This window comes from Callithrix jacchus, chromosome 9 (assembly GCF_049354715.1).
Source record: "Callithrix jacchus isolate 240 chromosome 9, calJac240_pri, whole genome shotgun sequence".
NCBI classification, from domain to species: Eukaryota; Metazoa; Chordata; class Mammalia; order Primates; family Cebidae; genus Callithrix; species Callithrix jacchus.
In genome coordinates, this window is record NC_133510.1 from 68,281,581 (window position 1) to 68,299,670 (window position 18,090).

Sequence of the window (18,090 nt, forward strand, 5' to 3'; positions counted from 1 at the left end):
TCTCAGCCTCCCAAAGTGCTGGGATTAAAGGCGTGAACCACCGCACCCGGCCCTAGAATTTCATTCTTGTTGACGAGGCTGGAGTGCTATGGCACAATCTCAGCTCACTGCAACCTCCACCTCCCAGGTTCAAGTGATTCCCCTGCGTTAGCCTCCCAAGTAGCTGGGATTACAGGTGCATGCCACCAGGCCTGGCTAATTTTTGTATTTTTAGTAGAGATGGGGTTTCACCATGTTGGCCCAACTGGTCTCAAACTTCTGACCTCAGGTGTTCCACCCACTTCAGTCTCCTAAAGTGCTGGGATTACAGGTGTGAGCCACCCTGCCGGGTCTGGTGTTGCTGGATTTCTAAGCGAACATCTAGTGGTCCTTTCTTGGAGGCAGAGCCTTCAGGGCTGCTCCTGGAATCTCTGTTTCCCATCCTGGCACTCCAATTTCACTGTTAGTTATTTTGGGGAGGGGAGAGGATGGGAAAAGTTCATTTTCCTAGTCACAGAATTCCAGCAGTAAACAATGCGTAAAGTCTTTTTTCCTGAGAGGGATATTGGGCTCAAGGGCATAATTCTCCAGGCTGACCTTCACTTCACTTGGGAGGGGCTGAGGCTTAGAAGTCTCCTCTCATTTCACCTCAGTGTATTGTAGAATTAATAAACCACAAGCAGGACCTCTGTGAAGTGTTTATCTTGGTTAGGAATTTAAACTTACTCTCAAACATTTCTAAGAAGTACATGTCTGTCTTTTTCTAAATATTTTCCAGGTCACAGGGCTCCCTGATATTCCTGGATGTGGCATAGTCATTTCTTCCAAACATCTAATATGATTACTCCTTGTTTTTTTTTAATTTTTATTTTTTTGTTTTTCTTAATTATTAGTTACTCCTTGTTTTTTTTTAAAGTTCATTCCCTTTGAGCTATTCTGTGGATAAGAAAACATGCGTCATCCAATATTCCTTCATTGGTACAATTTTCTGAAAATTCAATATTCTCACCTCCACAAGTTTCAAAACTCATCTCTGAAAGGAATAAGAGGTAAGAAGCAGATCTTTTTAAAGTGTGTGTGTGTGTATATATATATATATATTTGAATACATAAAAGAATATATATTTATATATGTGTATATATATTTATATACGTGTATATATATATATATAAATATATCTATATACACATATATATATATTTGAGACAGAGTCTCACTTTATTGCCCAGGCTGGAATGCAATAGTGCAATCTTGGCTCACTGCAGCCTCCGCCTCCCAGGTTCAAATGGTTCTCCTGCCTCAGCCTCCCAAGTCGTTGGGATTATAGGCATCAGCCACCATGCCCAGCTAATTTTTTTTTTTTTTTTTGAGACGGAGTTTCGCTGTTGTTACCCAGACTGGAGTGCAATGGCACGATCTCGGCTCACCGCAACCTCTGCCTTCTGGGTTCAAGCAATTCTCCTGCCTCAGCCTCCCGAGTAGCTGAGACTACAGGCGCACACCACCATGCCCAGCTAATTTTTGTATTTTTAGTAGAGACGGGGTTTCACCTTGTTGACCAGGATGGTCTCGATCTCTTGACCTCGTGATCCACCCGCCTCGCCTCCCAAAGTGCTGGGATTACAGGCGTCAGCCACCGCGCCCGGCCTATTTTTTTTTTTTTTTTTGCTCCCAACTCCCCACAGATTTTTGTATTTTTAGTAGAGATCGGGTTTTGCCATATTGGCCAGGCTGGTCTTAAACTCCTGAATTTAGGTGATCTGCCTGCCTCGACCTCCCAAGTTGCTGGGATTACAGGCATGAGCCACCGTGCCAGGCTTCTTATTCCTTTTTTAATTCAATAAACATGTTTAAAAGTCCTATTGAATGCAGGAACTATAGTAGGAGATATTAGAACACAAGCCTGAAAAAGACCTATTCCTTACACTTTAGATGAATCTAGTGACAGAGGCAGATATATACAAAAGTATAATTCAAGGCAGAGTTTTAAAAATTTAGCAATGGAATACAACAATGAACGAATACTTTCACATAAATGCAATATCTTGTAGTGAAAAATGCCAGGCTTTGGAATCAGTTCTGAAGCTGGAATGTTAATTTAGCTCTGGCCAATTTAAGCGCTTATGAGAGTCATGGCTTAGTGTGGTAGCTCACTCCTGTATTCCTAGCACTTTGAGAGACTGAGGCGGGCAGATCACGAGGTCAGGAGATTGAGACCATCCTGGCCAACATGGTGAAAACTCGTCTCTACTAAACATACAAAAAATTAGCTGGGCGTGGTGGCGCATGCCTGTAATCGCAGCTACTCGGGAGGCTAAGGCAGGAGAATCGCTTGAACCAGGGAGTCAGAAGTTGCAGTGAGCCGAGATCACATCACTGAATTCTAGCCTGGCAACAGAGCGAGACTCTGACTCAAAAATAAATAAATAATGAGAGTCATTATACTTACCTTTATAATTCTAATTCCAAGATTGCTTTGAGGACTACTCAGTGAAATAAAGTTCCTAAAAATAATTGATAATTAATAAACAATGGCCATTATTACTCAATTCTCAAAGGAGGAAGGTGGAGCAGATATAGTTACTATTTACAAATGAGGAAGGCGAATCTGTGAGATTAAGCCATTATTCTGAAGACACCAAAGTAGAAATGAAGACGCCAGCCCAAACTCTGATTTTCAGATTTTTTTTTTAGAGACAGGGTTTTACCATGTTGGCCAGGTTAGTCTCCAACTCCTGGCCTCAAGTGATCCACCTGCCTTGGCCTCCCAAAGCGCTGGGATTACAGGCGTGAGCCACCGCGCCCTGCCGATTTTCAGATATTGTAAATTCCAACACCCCATACCAGCACAACCTTTTAAAAACCACATTTTTACTGATCTCATGTTTTTCTGTCCAAATGCATTAGGGAGGATGCACAAGATAAAATGAATATGGAGGGAAGTGGGACTTAAGCACGGTCTTGACCTCCGGAGAGGCGAATTTAAGGAAACAGGAGGATGAGCAGGAGCAAGCGCGCGCATGTAAGGAGCGTTTGGGAAGCCGTCAAGAGGTCGCAGGGATGGAGTGGGTTCATAAGGCTAGAAGGAGGGCTCCTCCCATGGCTCAGGGTGACGACATGATAATAGGTAGCGGATACCAGAACTCCGGTAACTACACGGATAGACGTTTAAACCCGGACACTTGTACGCCAAGTCCGCTCTGTGACTGTGTAGCCCATCTCGGGGGGCGGAGCCGTGGCATAGCCAGCCTATCATCGCTGCCGAGACCGACGAGGTCTCTTAATCATTGGCGAACAACGGCGTGACGTCATGTTCGCCGGGCTGGCGAAGGAAGAGGACGCCATGATTGGTTGGCACTGGGGCGGCGGGCGGTGGAAGGGCCTGGCGGATCTGGGTTTCACCCCTATGCTGGACTTTCTCCTTCCATGTTTCCAGGCCGTAGGGGGCTGCAGAGGGCGAGGAGTCGACTCAGCGGAAAGCTGGATTTGGTTCTAAGCCGCGGGATTGAGAAGGGGTGACCGGAAGTGATCGTGGGACTGACCGGAAGCGAGGCCTGGAGGGGAAAGAGAGCGCGATCCCTGGGAGGGAGGGGGCCTCCAGCAGAAGGGGGCGGGGGAAAAGGTCCAAAAGCAGCGTGGGAGCGCCGGGCTGTCCTCCTGCGGCTGCTGCCGGTCTGTCTGGGAAGCAGCAAGCCACCCCTAAGAGCCCAAGGGGATATCCTAAGAAGTGGGAGTGCGGGAGTCCAGAACTGCCTCTGGGAAGTCTGCGGTAGTTGAGCAAAGGGAGCCTTACGTTCTTGAGAACTGGGCAGGGGGGTTTTGGAACCCGGGGCAGCCAAGAGCGATCAGTCAAAGATACCGGAGATTAATTGTACGAGCAGTGCTGGTAGGGTTTCGGGGTGGCTGGTGGGTACTGCGTGGGAAACCTTGGTTTGTAGTTTTCTACTGTCTTGCCCCTGTTGGGTAGACTACCCTCCGCGCCTTTGTACAAGACACGGTGTCTCCTGGGGCGAGGAAGGAGCCAGGATGGCCTGGGCTCTGAAGCTGCCTCTGGCCGACGAAGTGATTGAATCCGGGTTGGTGCAGGACTTTGATGCTAGCCTGTCCGGGATCGGCCAGGAACTGGGTGCTGGTGCCTATAGCATGAGGTGAGTGAGATTTTCCCAGACCCTACACCTTCTTAATAACAAAGGCGAGATAGAGGCTAAGAAAAGGGGTTGAGTGAGAAGGAGATATATAGAGTTTTTAAAAGCTGCCTGTGATTGGGGAAAAGGGACTTAGTAGTCGTTGTTGTGGAAGAAATGGAAAAAGCGATTGTAGGCAATATGAAGCCTGTGCAGGATCAGTGAAAGAAGGCAGAATGGTCCTTGATTAGCAACCAGATGAATGTTGAGAGGCTTTTGTGCCAATGTGGGAGACTTGGGGACTGATGCTGTATGTGTGGGTAAGTCTGACGTTATGTGAAGAAGCGGTAACATACAGCATAGGAAGGATGTCTAGGATGTTGGGGAATTGGGAGCTGGTGCTTAATGATGAATATTGGTTCGTTGCTTGTTGGAAAGATATGGAAGTCCTTGATGAAGAAGTCCATACAGCTGTATCTTATCACTAGCTTGCTTTGAGGCTTTTCTTAATTCTGGGATTTCTGACTTTTAAAACATAAGCTGTGAAATGAAAAAGTGACGAAGAAAACTCTAAGATGCTTCTAAATCTTTATGTATCAAGTCAATTGTTGGTAACAGATTAAAAATCTCTTTTCCGCAGGGTGTGGTGGCCCACGCCTATAATCCCAACACTTTGGGAGGCCGAGGCGGGCGGATCACTTGAGGTCAGGAGTTTGAGACTAGCCTGGCCAACAAGGTGAAAACCTGTCTCTACTAAAAATAAAAAAAAATTAGCCAGGTGTGGTGGCGTGGGCCTGTAATCCCAGATACTTGGAAGGCTGAGGCAGGAGAATCACTTGAACCCAGGAGGCGAAGGTTGTAGTGATCAGAGATGGTGCCACTGCACTCCAGCCTTGGGGACAGAGTGAGACTCCATTTCAGAAACAAAACAAAACAGAAACTCATTTGAAAGCAGCATTACTGCCTATATAACTTTTTGTGTGTATTGGCTACTTCATTTCTCTCTATTTAATTTTAGATGTGCAAGAATCCTGTTTGGAAATGTTGAAACAGCTGCATCTTGGGGTTAGAGGGACTATAATTGGGTTTCCTAATGCATTATAAGACTTAACCTAAATAAGTGAGTCAAGAGACTAGAACTTAACTTTTTTTTTTTTCCCTGAGACGGAATTTTACTCTTGTCGCCCAGGCTGGAATGCAATGGTGTGATCTCAGCTCACTGCAACCTCCGCTTCCTGGCTTCAAGTGATTCTCCTGCCTCAGCCTCGCAAGTAGCTGGGATTACAGGCACCGGCCACCATGCCCGGCTAATTTTTTTGGGTATTTTTAGTAGAGATGGAGTTTTACCAGGTTGGCCAGGCTGGTGTCAAAACTCCTGACCTCAGGCAATCCACCTGCTGAGGCCTCCCAAAGTGCTGGGATTACAGGAGTGAGCCACCGCACCATGCCAGAACTTAACATTTTCACTGGGTTTATGAGTTTATAGGGGAAAGATGCTTTTTATGGGGAAAGTGATGTATTTTTCATTCCTATAATGAGATCTTTTAAGAGTTATGTAAAGTTCCTTTATTCCTGCTAATTTAAAGTGGACTTGGCCAGGCATGGTGGCTCACACCTGTAATCCTAGCACTTTGGGAGGACGAGGTGGGTGGATCGCCTGAGGTCAGGAGTTCAAGACGAGCCTGGCCATCATGGTGAAACCCCACCTTTAAATAAATAAATAAATAAAGTGGACTTTCCTCACTGAAGTAAAATTATGTTAGAATTTAATACTTCAGCATCTTCAGGAAACTTTACTTAGAATAATAAAGACTATTATTCTAAATAATAATCATGCCTGTAAGGCTAGCACTTTTGGAGGTGGAGATTGGAGGATCCCTTGAAACCAGGAGTTCCAGACCCACTCTTCACAAATAGGTCAACAGATAAACAAATTACCCAGGCCTGGTGGCATTGTCCTATAGCTCCAGCTACTCAGGAGACTGAGGTGGGAGGATTGCTTGAGCCCAGGAGTTTGAGTCTGCAGTGAGTTGTGATTGTACCACTGTACTCCAGCCTGGTGACAGAATGAGACCTCATCTCTTTAAAATAAAAAAAGTATTTAAAAATTAAGAAACATTGGGGAAAAAGACTATCCTTATATAAATATTTTAGTGATTTTCAGGGAAACTTGAGTTCTGTGTGTTCTATCCTACAATGACCTTAGTCTTGAGAAGTTTAACTTTGGGTTTACCTGTCCTTGTTTTTATAAGTCTGAGCATAAAAATACAGGTTTTATTTTATTTTATTTTATTTTTTGAGACGGAGTCTCGCTCTGTTGCCCAGCTGGAGTGCAATGGCACAATCTCAGCTCACTGCAACCTCTGTCTCCCGGGTTCAAGTGATTCTCCTGCCTCAGCCTCCTGAGTAGCAGGGATTACAGGCATGTGCCACCACACCAAGCTAATTTTTATATTTTTAGTAGAGACAGGGTTTCACCATGTTGATCAGCCTGGTCTTGAACTTCTGACCTCAAATGATCTGCCCGGCTCAGTCTCCCAAAGTGCTAGGATTATAGGCATGAGCCACCGTGCCTGGCCAAAAATAGAGGTTAATTTGGTCTGAAAGTAAATGCCCTGACCTGGAACTTACACATGAGCATCTGACATAATATTTGATGATTTTTTATGCTGTTGCTTGTGTAAAGATATCCACAACAAAAAGTCTGATTTTGTTTAGGTTACGAGAGGTTAGGATGGAAATAATTAAATCTAACTGTACTTGTTATAAAAATAATTAACATCAGCAAACGTTTGTTCATCTACTATACACACTACCATATGCTCTTGATACTATGCTATCTTACATTTAATTAAGAGTGCTTTACAAATCATACCCTGTGTGGTTTTCACAGACATTAGAATGGCTTGCATATTTACGCATTTAGTTTTCTTCAACATTAAAATCAAACGCACAGGTTTTCAAACATCACTTTGAGTTCTTGAGAGCACAGTGTGCCAACATTTTAAGTACTTTTTTCTTTTTTTTTTTTTTTTGAGATGGCTCCGTTCTGTCACCCAGGCTGGGATGCAGTGGCACCATCTCAGCTCACTGCAGCCTCCATTTCCTGAGCTCAAGTGATCCTCACACCTCAGCCTCCTGAGTAGCTGAGACTGCAGGCACACACCACTACACCCAGCCTTTTTGTTTTTTTTTCATCTTTTTTTCATGTGTTAGGTACTCATGATTATTCTCTTGACGCTTATGCACATTTAATCTTTTCTATTAATTTGTGTTAATTAGATATTGGTCTTCATATTTTAGTATTCATAAGAGTCACCTGGAGTACTTATTAAGAATACACTTGGGGCCGGGCACATTGGCTCACACCTGTAATCCCAGCACTTTGGGAAGCTAAAGCGGGCGGATCATGAGGTTAGGAGATGGAGACCATCCTGGCTAACACGGTGAAACCCTGTCTCTACTAAAAATACAAAAACTTAGCCAGGTGTGGTGGCACATGCCTGTCGTCCCAGCTACTTGTAGGAGGCTGAGGCAGGAGAATCACTTGAATTCGGGAAGTGGACCAAGATAGTGCCACTGCACTCCAGCCTGGGTGACAGAGCAAGACTCTGTCTCATAAAAAAGATACACTTGGGGGCTGGGCGTGGTGGCTTATGCCTGTAATCCTAGCACTTTAGGAGGCTGAGGTGGGTGAATCACCTGAGGTCAGGAGATTGAGACCAGCCTGGCCAACATAGTGAAACCCTGTCTCCACTAACAGTACAAAAATTAGTTGGGCATGGGGGCACACACCTGTAATCCCAGCTATCTGGGGGCTGAGGCAGAAGAATCGCATGCATCCGGGAGGAGGAGGTTGCAGTGAGCTGAGATTGTGTCACTGCACTCTAGCCTGGGCAACAGCTAGACTCTGTCTCAAAAAAATGTAATAAAAATTAAAATGTAGTTGGGGCCTATATTGGTGGCTCACACCTGTAATCCTAGTACTTTGGGAGGCCAAGGTGGGAGGACTGCTGGAGCTCAGGAGTTTTCATCAGCCTGGACAACATAAGGAGACCCTCTCTCTACTAAAAATAAAAAAATCAGCTGAGTGTGGTGGTGCCTGCCCCTAGTCCCAGCTACTCTGGAGGCTGAAATGAAAGGATCATTTGAGCCTAGGAGGTCAAGGCTGCAGTGAACTATGATTGTGCCATCGCACTCCAGCTTGGGTGACAGAGTGAGATCCTGTCTCAAAACAATTTTTTAAAAATACAGTGTATAGGGTCCCATCTCCAGTGATTGGGGCACAGACTAGAAATCTGGTTTGTTTATTTATTTATTAGACATGGGGTCTGGCTTTGTTGCCAAGGCTGGAGTATAGTGGCCCAGTTACAGCTCACTGCTGTCTTAAATTCCTGAGCTAAAGCAGTCCTCCCTAGTAGCTAGGGGTCATGAGATATCATGTCTGGCTGGTTTAAAAAAAAAATCTTTTTTTATTTGTTTTTTTTTTTGAGATGGTGTCTTGCTCTGTCACCCAGGCAGTGGTGCAATCTCAGCTCACTGCAATCTTTGCCTCCTGGGTTCAAGCAGTTCTCCTGCCTCAGCCTCCTGAGTAGCTGGGACTACAGCCATGGGCTACCATGCCTGGCTAATTTTTGTATTTTTTAGTATAGACCAGTTTTTGCCATGTTGGGCAGGCTGGTCTCAAGCTCCTGACCTCAGGTGATGATCCACTTGCCTTGGCCTCCCAAAGTGCTGGGATTACAGGTGTGAGCCACCCTGCCCAGCCTCTGTTCCTTTTTCTTTGTTCATTTTTTTTCCTGCTCCTCAGCTTAAGTAATTTCAGTTCTGTCTTCATGTTCATTGATTCTTTCTTCTGCCTATATCTTGAATCTTTAGTGAAATCTTTATTTCGGCTAGTGTATCTTTATATCCAGAATTTCTATTTCATTCCTTTTTATATTTTAAAAATATTTTTATTGATATTTCTTATTTGTTTATACATTGTTCTGCTGATATCCTTTAGTTTTTTTTTTTTTTTGAGATGGAGTTTCGCTCTTGTTACCCAGGCTGGAGTGCAATGGCGCAATCTCGGCTCACCGCAACCTCCGCCTCCTGAGTTCAGGCAATTCTCCTGCCTCAGCCTCCTGAATAGCTGGGATTACAGGCACGCGTCACCATGCCCAGCTAATTTTTTGTATTTTCAGTAGAGACAGGGTTTCACCATGTTGACCAGGATGGTCTCGACCTCTTGACCTCGTGATCCACCCACCTCGGCCTCCCAAAGTGCTGGGATTACAGGCGTGAGCCACCGCGCCTGGCCCCTCCTTTAGTTTTTATTTTGTTTTGTTTTCATTGTTTCCTTCAACTCTATGAGCATATTTAAGACAGTTAATTTAAAGTCTTTGTCTAGTAAGTCCATTGTCTGGGCTTGCTATAGGGTTGTTTCTGTCAACTTTTTTTTTTGCAATTTCTTGTTGGGAAGTGGACATTTTCTATGTTGTAATATGGTAACTCTGAAAGTCAGATTCCACTGCCTCCCTAGGGATTACTGTTGTTACTTATGAAAGCTGCATTTGTCATTTGTTTAGTGCCTTTTTCCAAACAGTCTTTGCAAAGAGCATGTGGTCACTGAAGTCTGTGTTCTTTTATCTCTGTGATCTTTCAGTGACTTGAAAGAGATTTCCGCAAATGCTTAGATCCAATAAGAAAAGAAAACAAAACCAAAAAAAGAGTGTTCTGTCTCTTTAAATCCACTTGTCTAGTGCCACTAGAGAAGCCACTTCAGTCGGGGGGTGTGCATGTATGAAACAGTAGCCAGCCTCTCTGGCAGCTCTTCAGCAATCAAAAGTAGTGAACAAAGCACATAACCTCAATTTTTGGAAGACAAAGCCCCTGTTTCCCACCCTAGCACCAGCAAGCTGCAGCAGGAACTGCCATCCCAACAGTTGCGTACCACAGGTCTGGGAGCTAGAAAATGATAGATGCTGTTCCAAATGCCATAATACACTAAAATCTACCAACTTTTTTCCTCATCAGGCACTACTCTGGACACTGCAAGTGTTTGATTAGACCCCAGAATCCTAAAATAGTCACCTCAAGCAATTCTTGCCATCTCAATAGTTGTTTTGGTGAAGGTCCTAACTCCTGGAGTTTCTACTCTCATCTTCCATGTCTGTGTTCCTAATTTTCAGCAGCCTTTTAATTGATCCACCTCACCTTCTGACTCAGCGCATACACACACACATACACACACACTCTCATCCTATCTGTTCTCTACACAGAACCCTTTGTAAGTGCCTGTGTTTTTTTCCACTTAAAAGATAATTTCATTCTCAACATGGAAAAAGCAGAATAAAAAAAAAAATTCACGGCGGGGTGCGGTGGCTCATGCCTGTAATCCCAGCACTTTGGGAGGCCAAGGTGGGTGTATCCCTGAGGTCAGGAGTTTGAGACCACCCTGGCTAACATGGTGAAACCCCATCTCTACTAAAGATACAAAAAATTAACCAGGTGTGGTCGTGGGCGCCTGTAGCCCCAGCTACTCAGGAGGCTGAGGGAGGAGAATTTCTTGAACCTGGGAGGCAGAGGTTGTAGTGAGCCTATGTTGCACCACTTCAGCCTGGGTGACAGAGCCTGTACCACTGCATTGTAGCCTGGGTGACAGAGTGAGACTCTGTCTAAAGAAAAAAAGAGGCTGGGCACGGTGGCTCATGCCTGTCATCCTGGCACTTTGGGAAGCCAAGGCAGGTGGATCACCTAAGGTCAGGAGTTTGAGACCAGCCTGGCCAACGTGGTGAAACCTTGGCTCTACTAAAACAAAGAAAACAGACAATAACAAAAAATTAGCTGGACATGGTGGTGGGTGCTTGTAATCCCAGCTTCTTGGGAGGCTGAGGTAAGAGAATCACTTGAACCCAGGAGGTGGAGGTTGCAGTGAGCCATGATCATGCCATTGTACTACAGCCTGGGTGACAGAGTGAGACTTTGTCTCAAAAAATAAAATAAATAAAAGAAAGAATTGCTGGCTCTGATCACAGAGTTGCAAAGAGGCAATGGTTATTTTTGCACATCCCCATTTTGTTGCAAGTCCGCCTACTACCACCACTGAAGTGATGCCCAAGAGAATTAAAGGGCTGGCACCATACTCCCCTTCTCCTTTTTTCCCCCTTTTGAAAGCCAGATATTGATGACCAGGGGCCAGGTGTGGTAACTCACACCTGTAACCTCAACACTTTGGGAGGCTAAGGCGGGTGGATCACTTGAGGTCAGGAGTGTGAGACCAGCCTGGCCAACATGGTGAGACCCCGTCTCTACTAAAAATACAAAAATTAGCTGGATGTGGTGGCCCATGCCTGTAGTCCCAGCTACTTCGGAGGCCAAGGCAGGAGAATTGCATGAACCTGGAAGGCGAGGTTTGCAGTGAGCAAAGATCGTGCCACTGCACTCCAGCTTGGGTGACAGAGTAAGACTCCATCTGAAAAAACAAAAAAAACAAAACAAAGAAAACAGATATTGATGACTAGGATGATCAAAAGCAACCAAATAGATGGGGGAAATTAAGAAGTCATTTACACGCCCAGGGGGATGCGGATGACTCAGTACAGTCATGTATTGCATAATGATGTTTTGGTCAGAGACAGACCTTGTAGATGACAGTGGTCCTATGAGATTATAATGGAGGCCAGGCATGGTGGCTTATGCCTGTACTACCAGTGCTTTAGGAAAGGGGGCTCTATTAAGGCCAAGAGTTCAAGATGAGCCTGGGCAACACAGCAAGACCTCCTCTCTACAAAAAAATATAAATAAATAAAAATTAGCTGGGCATGCTAGTATAAGCCTGTAGTCCTAGCTACTCGGGAGGCTGAGGTGAGAGGATTGCTTGAGCCTAGGAGTTTGAGGCTGCAGTGAGCTATGATCATGCCGCATCACTCCAGCCTTGGCGACAGAGCAAGACTCTGTAAAAAAAAATAATTAAGATTATTTGGCTGGGCATGGTGGCTCATGCCTGTAATCCTAGCACTTTTGGAGGCCAAGATAGGCAGATCACCTGAGGTCAGGAGTTTGATCAGCCTGGCCAACATGGTAAAACCCCTGTCTCTACTAAAAATACAAAATTAGGTGGGCATGGTGGCGGGCTCCTGTAATCCCAGCTACTCGGGAGGCTGAGGCAGGAGAACCACTTGAACCCCGGAGGCGGAGGTTACAGTGAGCCAAGATCACACCACGGTACTCTAGCCTGGGCAACAGAGTGAGACTCCATCTCAAAAAAAAGAAAAAAGACTCAAATTACTGAAATACTAAGATAAAAATGAAAGCAAGACTATTGCTCTCAATTCCACAGAAATGAAAAGGGTAGGCTGGGCATGGCAGCTCACATGTGTAATCCCTGTGCTTTTGAAAGCTGAAATGGGAGTGTCACTGGAGCCCAGGAGCTCAAACCAGCCTGGACAATATACTGAGACCCTGTCTATACAAAAAAAGAACACATGCCTGTAGTCCTAGCTACTCCGAAAGCGGACGTAAAATGATTGCTTTAGCCCAGGAATTCGAGCCTGCAGTTAACCATGAGTGTGTCACAGCATTCTAGCTAGGGTGACAGAGCCTGTCTCTCTCTCTTTTGAGACGGAGTCTTGCTCTGTCTCCAGGCTGGGGTGCAGTGGCATAGTCTTGGCTCACTGCTACCTCTGCCTCCCAGGTTCAAATGATTCTCCGACCTCAGCCTCTTCTGGGACTACAGGCTCACATCACCATGCTCAGCTAATTTTTGTATTTTTAGTAGAGGTGAGGTTTCACCATGTTGGCCAGGATGGTGTCGATCTCTTGACTTACGTGATACGCCTGCCTCGGCCTCCCAAAGTGCTGTGATTACAGGTGTGAGCTACCAAACCCAGCCAAGCCTGTCTCTTAAAAAGAGAGATCATAGGCCAGGCGTGGTGGCTTACACCTGTAATTTCAGGACTTTGGGTGGCTGAGGTGGGCGGATCCCTTGAGGTCAGGAGTTTGAGACCAGCCTGGCCAACATGGTGAAACCCTATCTCTACTAAAAATACACACAAAAAATTAGCCTGCTGTAGTGGCATGTGCCTGTAATTCCAAGCTACTCAGAAGGCTGAGGCAGGAGAATTGCTTGAACCAGGGAAGTGGAGGTTGTCGTGCCCTAGACTGTACCTTTGCACTCCAGCCTGGACAATAAGATTCAAATTCTGCCTCAAAAAAAAAAAAAAGAATAAAAAAAAGAGAGAGATTATAATAGAGTACTATAAGCAATTGTAGGCTGGTCTGAAAATAATGAATTATCTTAATTGATTGTTCACAGTCAGTTACAGATAGAACTTGTTCTACTCTTTCCCCTATCCTTACTATTGCACTTGACTAGTTTTTTTGGGGAAAAAAACCAATAAACCAATTGTATGCCAACAAATTGGGTAACCTAGATGAAATTGTCACATCCTAGAAACACAAAACCTACAAGACTAGATAAACTACTAAGAAATAGAAGATGCAAATAGTCTATAGCTCATAAGGAGATTGTATTTATGATAAAAAATGTCCCAACAAAGAAATCTCTGGACCTGATGACATCACTGGTGAATTCTATCAACATTTCAAGAAAAGCTAACACAGTCCTCAGACATTTTTTTTTAAATTTAAGTTCTGGTGTATATGTGCAGTTCGTGCAGGATTTGTTACAGAGGTATACACATGCCATGGTGGTTTGCTGCATCCAACATTGAAGAGGAGACAACACTCACTAATTCATTCTGTGACATTAGCATTATCTTTGACATAGTTTGGATATTTGTCCTCTCCAAATCTCAAGTTGAAATTTTATTTGCAGTGTTGGAGGTGGGTGGGACCTAGTGGGAAGTGTTTGGGTCATGGGGGTGTATCCCTCAGGAATGGCTTGGTACAGTCCCTATGTAATGAGTGCAATTTTGCTCTATTAGTTTACTCAAGAGCTGGTTGTTTAAGTGACACCTCCATCATCTCTCTTGCTTCCTCTCTTGCCGTGTGACGTACCTGCTTTTCCTTCATCTTCTGCCATGATTGAAAGTTGCGTGAGATCCTTATCAGAAGCAGATGTTTGAACCATGCTTCTTGTACAGCCTGCAGAACCATAAGCCAAATAAACTCTTTCCTTTGTAAATTACCCAGCCTCAGGTATTCCTTTTTAGCAATGCGAAATGGATGAATACAGCCTTGATACCAACGCCCTACAAAGATGCTATAAAAAATCTATACACTAATAGTTATTTATATATTTATTTATTTAGAGACAGAGTCTCATTCTGTCGCTGAGGCTGGAATGCAGTGGTGCAGTCTTGGTTCACTGCAACCTCTGCCTCCTGGGTGGCAGGAATCTCATGCCAGAGCCTCCCAAGTAGCTGGGATTACAGGCATGAACCACCAGGCTCAGCTAGGTTTTTAATTTTTATTAGAGACAGGGTTTTGCCATGTTGGTTAGGCTGGTCTCAAACTCCTGGCCTCAAGTGATCCACCCGCCTTGGCCTCCCAAAGTGCTGGCTTTACAGGCATGAGCCACTGTGCATGGCCTATAGACTAATATTTCTTAGGAACATTTATGTAAAAATCATCAACAAAATACAAACCAAATTTAGCAGTGTATTAAAAGGATTCTACACCATGACCAATAAGTACACGAAAAGATTCAACATTGCTAGTTAGGGAAATGTAAGTCAAAACTACAAGATACTACCTCATTCCCATTAGAATGGCTGCTATCAAGAGCCGCAGAAAATAATTGTTGGGAAAGATGTGGAAAAATTGGAACCGTTGCACACTGTTGGTAGTTGTGTCAAATGGCATAGCCTATGTGAAAAATTGTGGTGGTTCTTTGAAAAATTAAAAATAGAATTACCATATGTATCAGGATTTTCCAGAGAGACATAACCAATAGGGTATAGATGGATGGATGGATGGATGGACGGGTGAATGAGAGGGGATTTATTAGGGGAATTGGCTTACTCGATTATGGAAACTAACAAGAGCCATGATAGGCCATCTGCAAACTGGAGAACCAGGGATGCCAGTAGCATGGCTCAATCCAAGTCTCAAAGCCGCAAAACCGGGGAAACCAATGGCATAACTCAGACCAAGGCTGAAGGCCTGAAAACCTGGGAGGTTAATGGTGTAAGTCCTGGGGTCCAAAGGCTGGAGAACTGGAGTTCTGATTTCAAAGGGCAGGAGAAGGGTGTTCCAGCTTCAAGAGAGAAAATGAATTTACCTTTACTCTGCCTTTTTGTTCTATCTGGGCACGCAGCCCATTGGATGTTGCCCTGCCACATTGAGGGTGGATCTTAATACCTCAGTCAGCCTACTCACACACCAGGCTCCTCTGGAAACACCCTCACAGATACAGTCATAAATAATACTTTACCAGCTTTCTAAGTATCCTTTAATCCTGTCAAGTTGACACCTAAAAATCCTCATGCCATATGATCCAATAATTTTACTTCTCTGGAGGCTTAGTAGTTCCCCTTTATCTGAGGTTTCTCTTTCTGAGATTTCAGCTTCCCAAGATCAATTGCGGCCTATACAAATAGGTGAATATAGTGCAAAAAGATATTTTGAGAGAAAGAGAGAAACCACTTTAATTATTTAGAGACGGAATCTCATTGTGTCTCCCAGGCTGTAGTGCAGTGGTACCATCTTGGCTTACTGCAACCTCTGCCTCCCAGGTTCAAGCAATTCTTGTACCTCAGCCTCCCGAGTAGCTGAGATTACATGTGCCTGCCACCACAGCTGGCTAATTTTTGTATTTTTAGTAGAGATGGGGTTTTACCATATTGGCCAGGCTGGTCTCGAACTCCTGACCTCAAGTGATCTGCCTGTCTCAGCTTCCCAAAATGCTGGGATTACTAGTGTGAGCCACTGTTCTGGCCACATTTATATAATTTATTAACATATATTATTTATTTATTTATTTACTGCATTTTAGGTTTTGGGGTACATGTGAAGAACATGTAAGATTGTTGCACAGGTACACACATGGCGGTGTGGTTTGCTGCCTTCCTCCCCATCACCTATATCTGGCATTTCTCTCCATGTTATCCCTTCCCAACTCCCCACCCTGCACTGTCCCTCCCCTATTTCCAACCCCCACAGACCCTAGAGTGTGTGATGTTCTCTTCCCTGTGTCCATGTGTTCTCATTGTTCAACTCCCACCTATGAATGAGAACATGCAGTATTTGATTTTCTGTTCTTGTGTCAGTTTGCTGAGAATGATGGTTTCCACGTTCATCCATGTCCCTACAAAGGACATGAACTCATCGTTTTTGATGGCTGCATAGTATTCCGTGGTGTATATGTGCCACATTTTTCCTGTCCAGTCTATCATCGATGGGCATTTGGGTTGGTTCCAAGTCTTTGCTATTGTAAACAGTGCTGCAATGAACATTGGTGTGCATGTGTCCCTATAACAGAGCAATTTAGAATCCTTTGGCTATATACCCAGTAATGGGATTGCTGGGTCAAATGGAATTTCTATTTCTAGGTCCTTGAGGAATTGCCACACTGTCTTCCACAGTGGTTGAACTAATTTACACTCCCGCCAACAGTGTAAAAGTGTTCCTGTTTCTCCACATCCTCTCCAGCATCTGTTGTCTCCAGACTTTTTAATGATTTTCATTCTAACTGGCATGAGATGGTATCTCAATGTGGTTTTAATTTGCATTTCTCTAATGACCAGTGATGATGAGCATTTTTTCATATGTTTGTTGGCCTCATATATGCCTTCTTTTGTAAAGTGTTTGTTCATATCCTTTGCCCACTTTGAGTTTTATTTTTTATTTTATTTTATTTTTTTAAAGACGGGGTCTCACCCTGTTGGTCAGGCTGGTCTTGAACCCCTGATCTCAGGTGATCCACACGCCTTGGCCTCCAAAGTGCCTGGATTACAGGCGTGAGCCACCGCACCCAGGCGAGTTGTTTTATTACTAGTTGTTGTTAATCTCTTACTCTGCCTGATTTATAAATTAACTTTGCCATGGGTATATATGTACAGGAAAAAACACAGTATATGTGGGGTTTGATACTGTCTGTGGTTTCACACATCCATGAGAGTCTTGGATCCCTCCATCAGATGAGGATGACCTAATGTATACTCAAAAGAATTTAAAGCAGGATCTTGAAGAGATCTTTGTGTACCTAATGTTCATAGCGTTACTTAAAATGGCTAAAATATGGATATAGCCCATTGATGAAGGGATGAATGGATAAGCAAAATGCTGTAAGTACATATGACGGAATATTATTCAGCCTTTAGGGTGGCTGCTAGTAAAAAAGCAAAGTAACAAGTGTTGGCAAGAATATAGAGAAACTGGAGCCTTTATGCATTGCTGGTGGCAATGCAAAATGGTGCATCCATTGTGGAAAACACTATGGTGGTTCCTCAAAAAAATTAAACATAGAATTATGAAACATCAGTTCTACTTCTGAGTATATTCAAGACAATTGAAAGCAGTGACTTGAACAGCTATTTGTACACCCATGTTTAGCAACATTATTCACAATAGCCAAAAGGAGGGAGCAACGTAGATAAACAAAATGTATATAATACATACATACTGGATTATGATTCAACCATGAAAAAGGAGATTTTGATATGTGATTAATATGGATAAACCTTGGAACATTAGGCTGTGTGAAATGTCAGACACAAAAGGACAAATATATGATTCCACTGCCGTGAAATACCTCAAGTAGTCAAATTCATAATGACAGAATATTGAATAGTGGTTACTGGGGGAGGAAAGCATCCTTCAATTTGTTTTTGTCTGTCGTTTCCTCGTGCTTAGATTCAGGTTATGCACATTGGGCATTAATACCTAAGAAGCGATGCTGAGTTCTCTGTGTATCATATTAGGATGCACATGCTATTTATTGCTCCTGTTGCTGGCAATGTTACTTGAGTGGTAGGGTCCGGTTTTCTCCATCATAAAGATAATAGTTTGCCTTTTGTAGTAATGTATTGGGAGATGTTT

At 43.9% G+C, this 18,090-nt stretch overlaps 1 protein-coding gene across 15 annotated transcripts in view; it reads left to right on the forward strand.

Annotated features, from left to right (window-relative positions):
- Positions 1–3,287: 3,287 nt before the first annotated feature.
- TFCP2 (transcription factor CP2) overlaps positions 3,288–18,090 on the forward strand; it is a 62,077-nt gene continuing 47,274 nt past the window's right edge. For 11 of the 15 annotated variants that reach the window (XM_035256755.3, XM_035256756.3, XM_002752473.7 and 8 more), the window contains exon 1: positions 3,334–4,128. In XM_035256755.3, the coding sequence (XP_035112646.1) occupies positions 4,007–4,128 (122 nt within the window). In that variant the 5' untranslated portion in view covers positions 3,334–4,006. The other 4 variants (XM_078336683.1, XM_078336684.1, XM_078336685.1 and 1 more) reach the window with 1 other exon arrangement.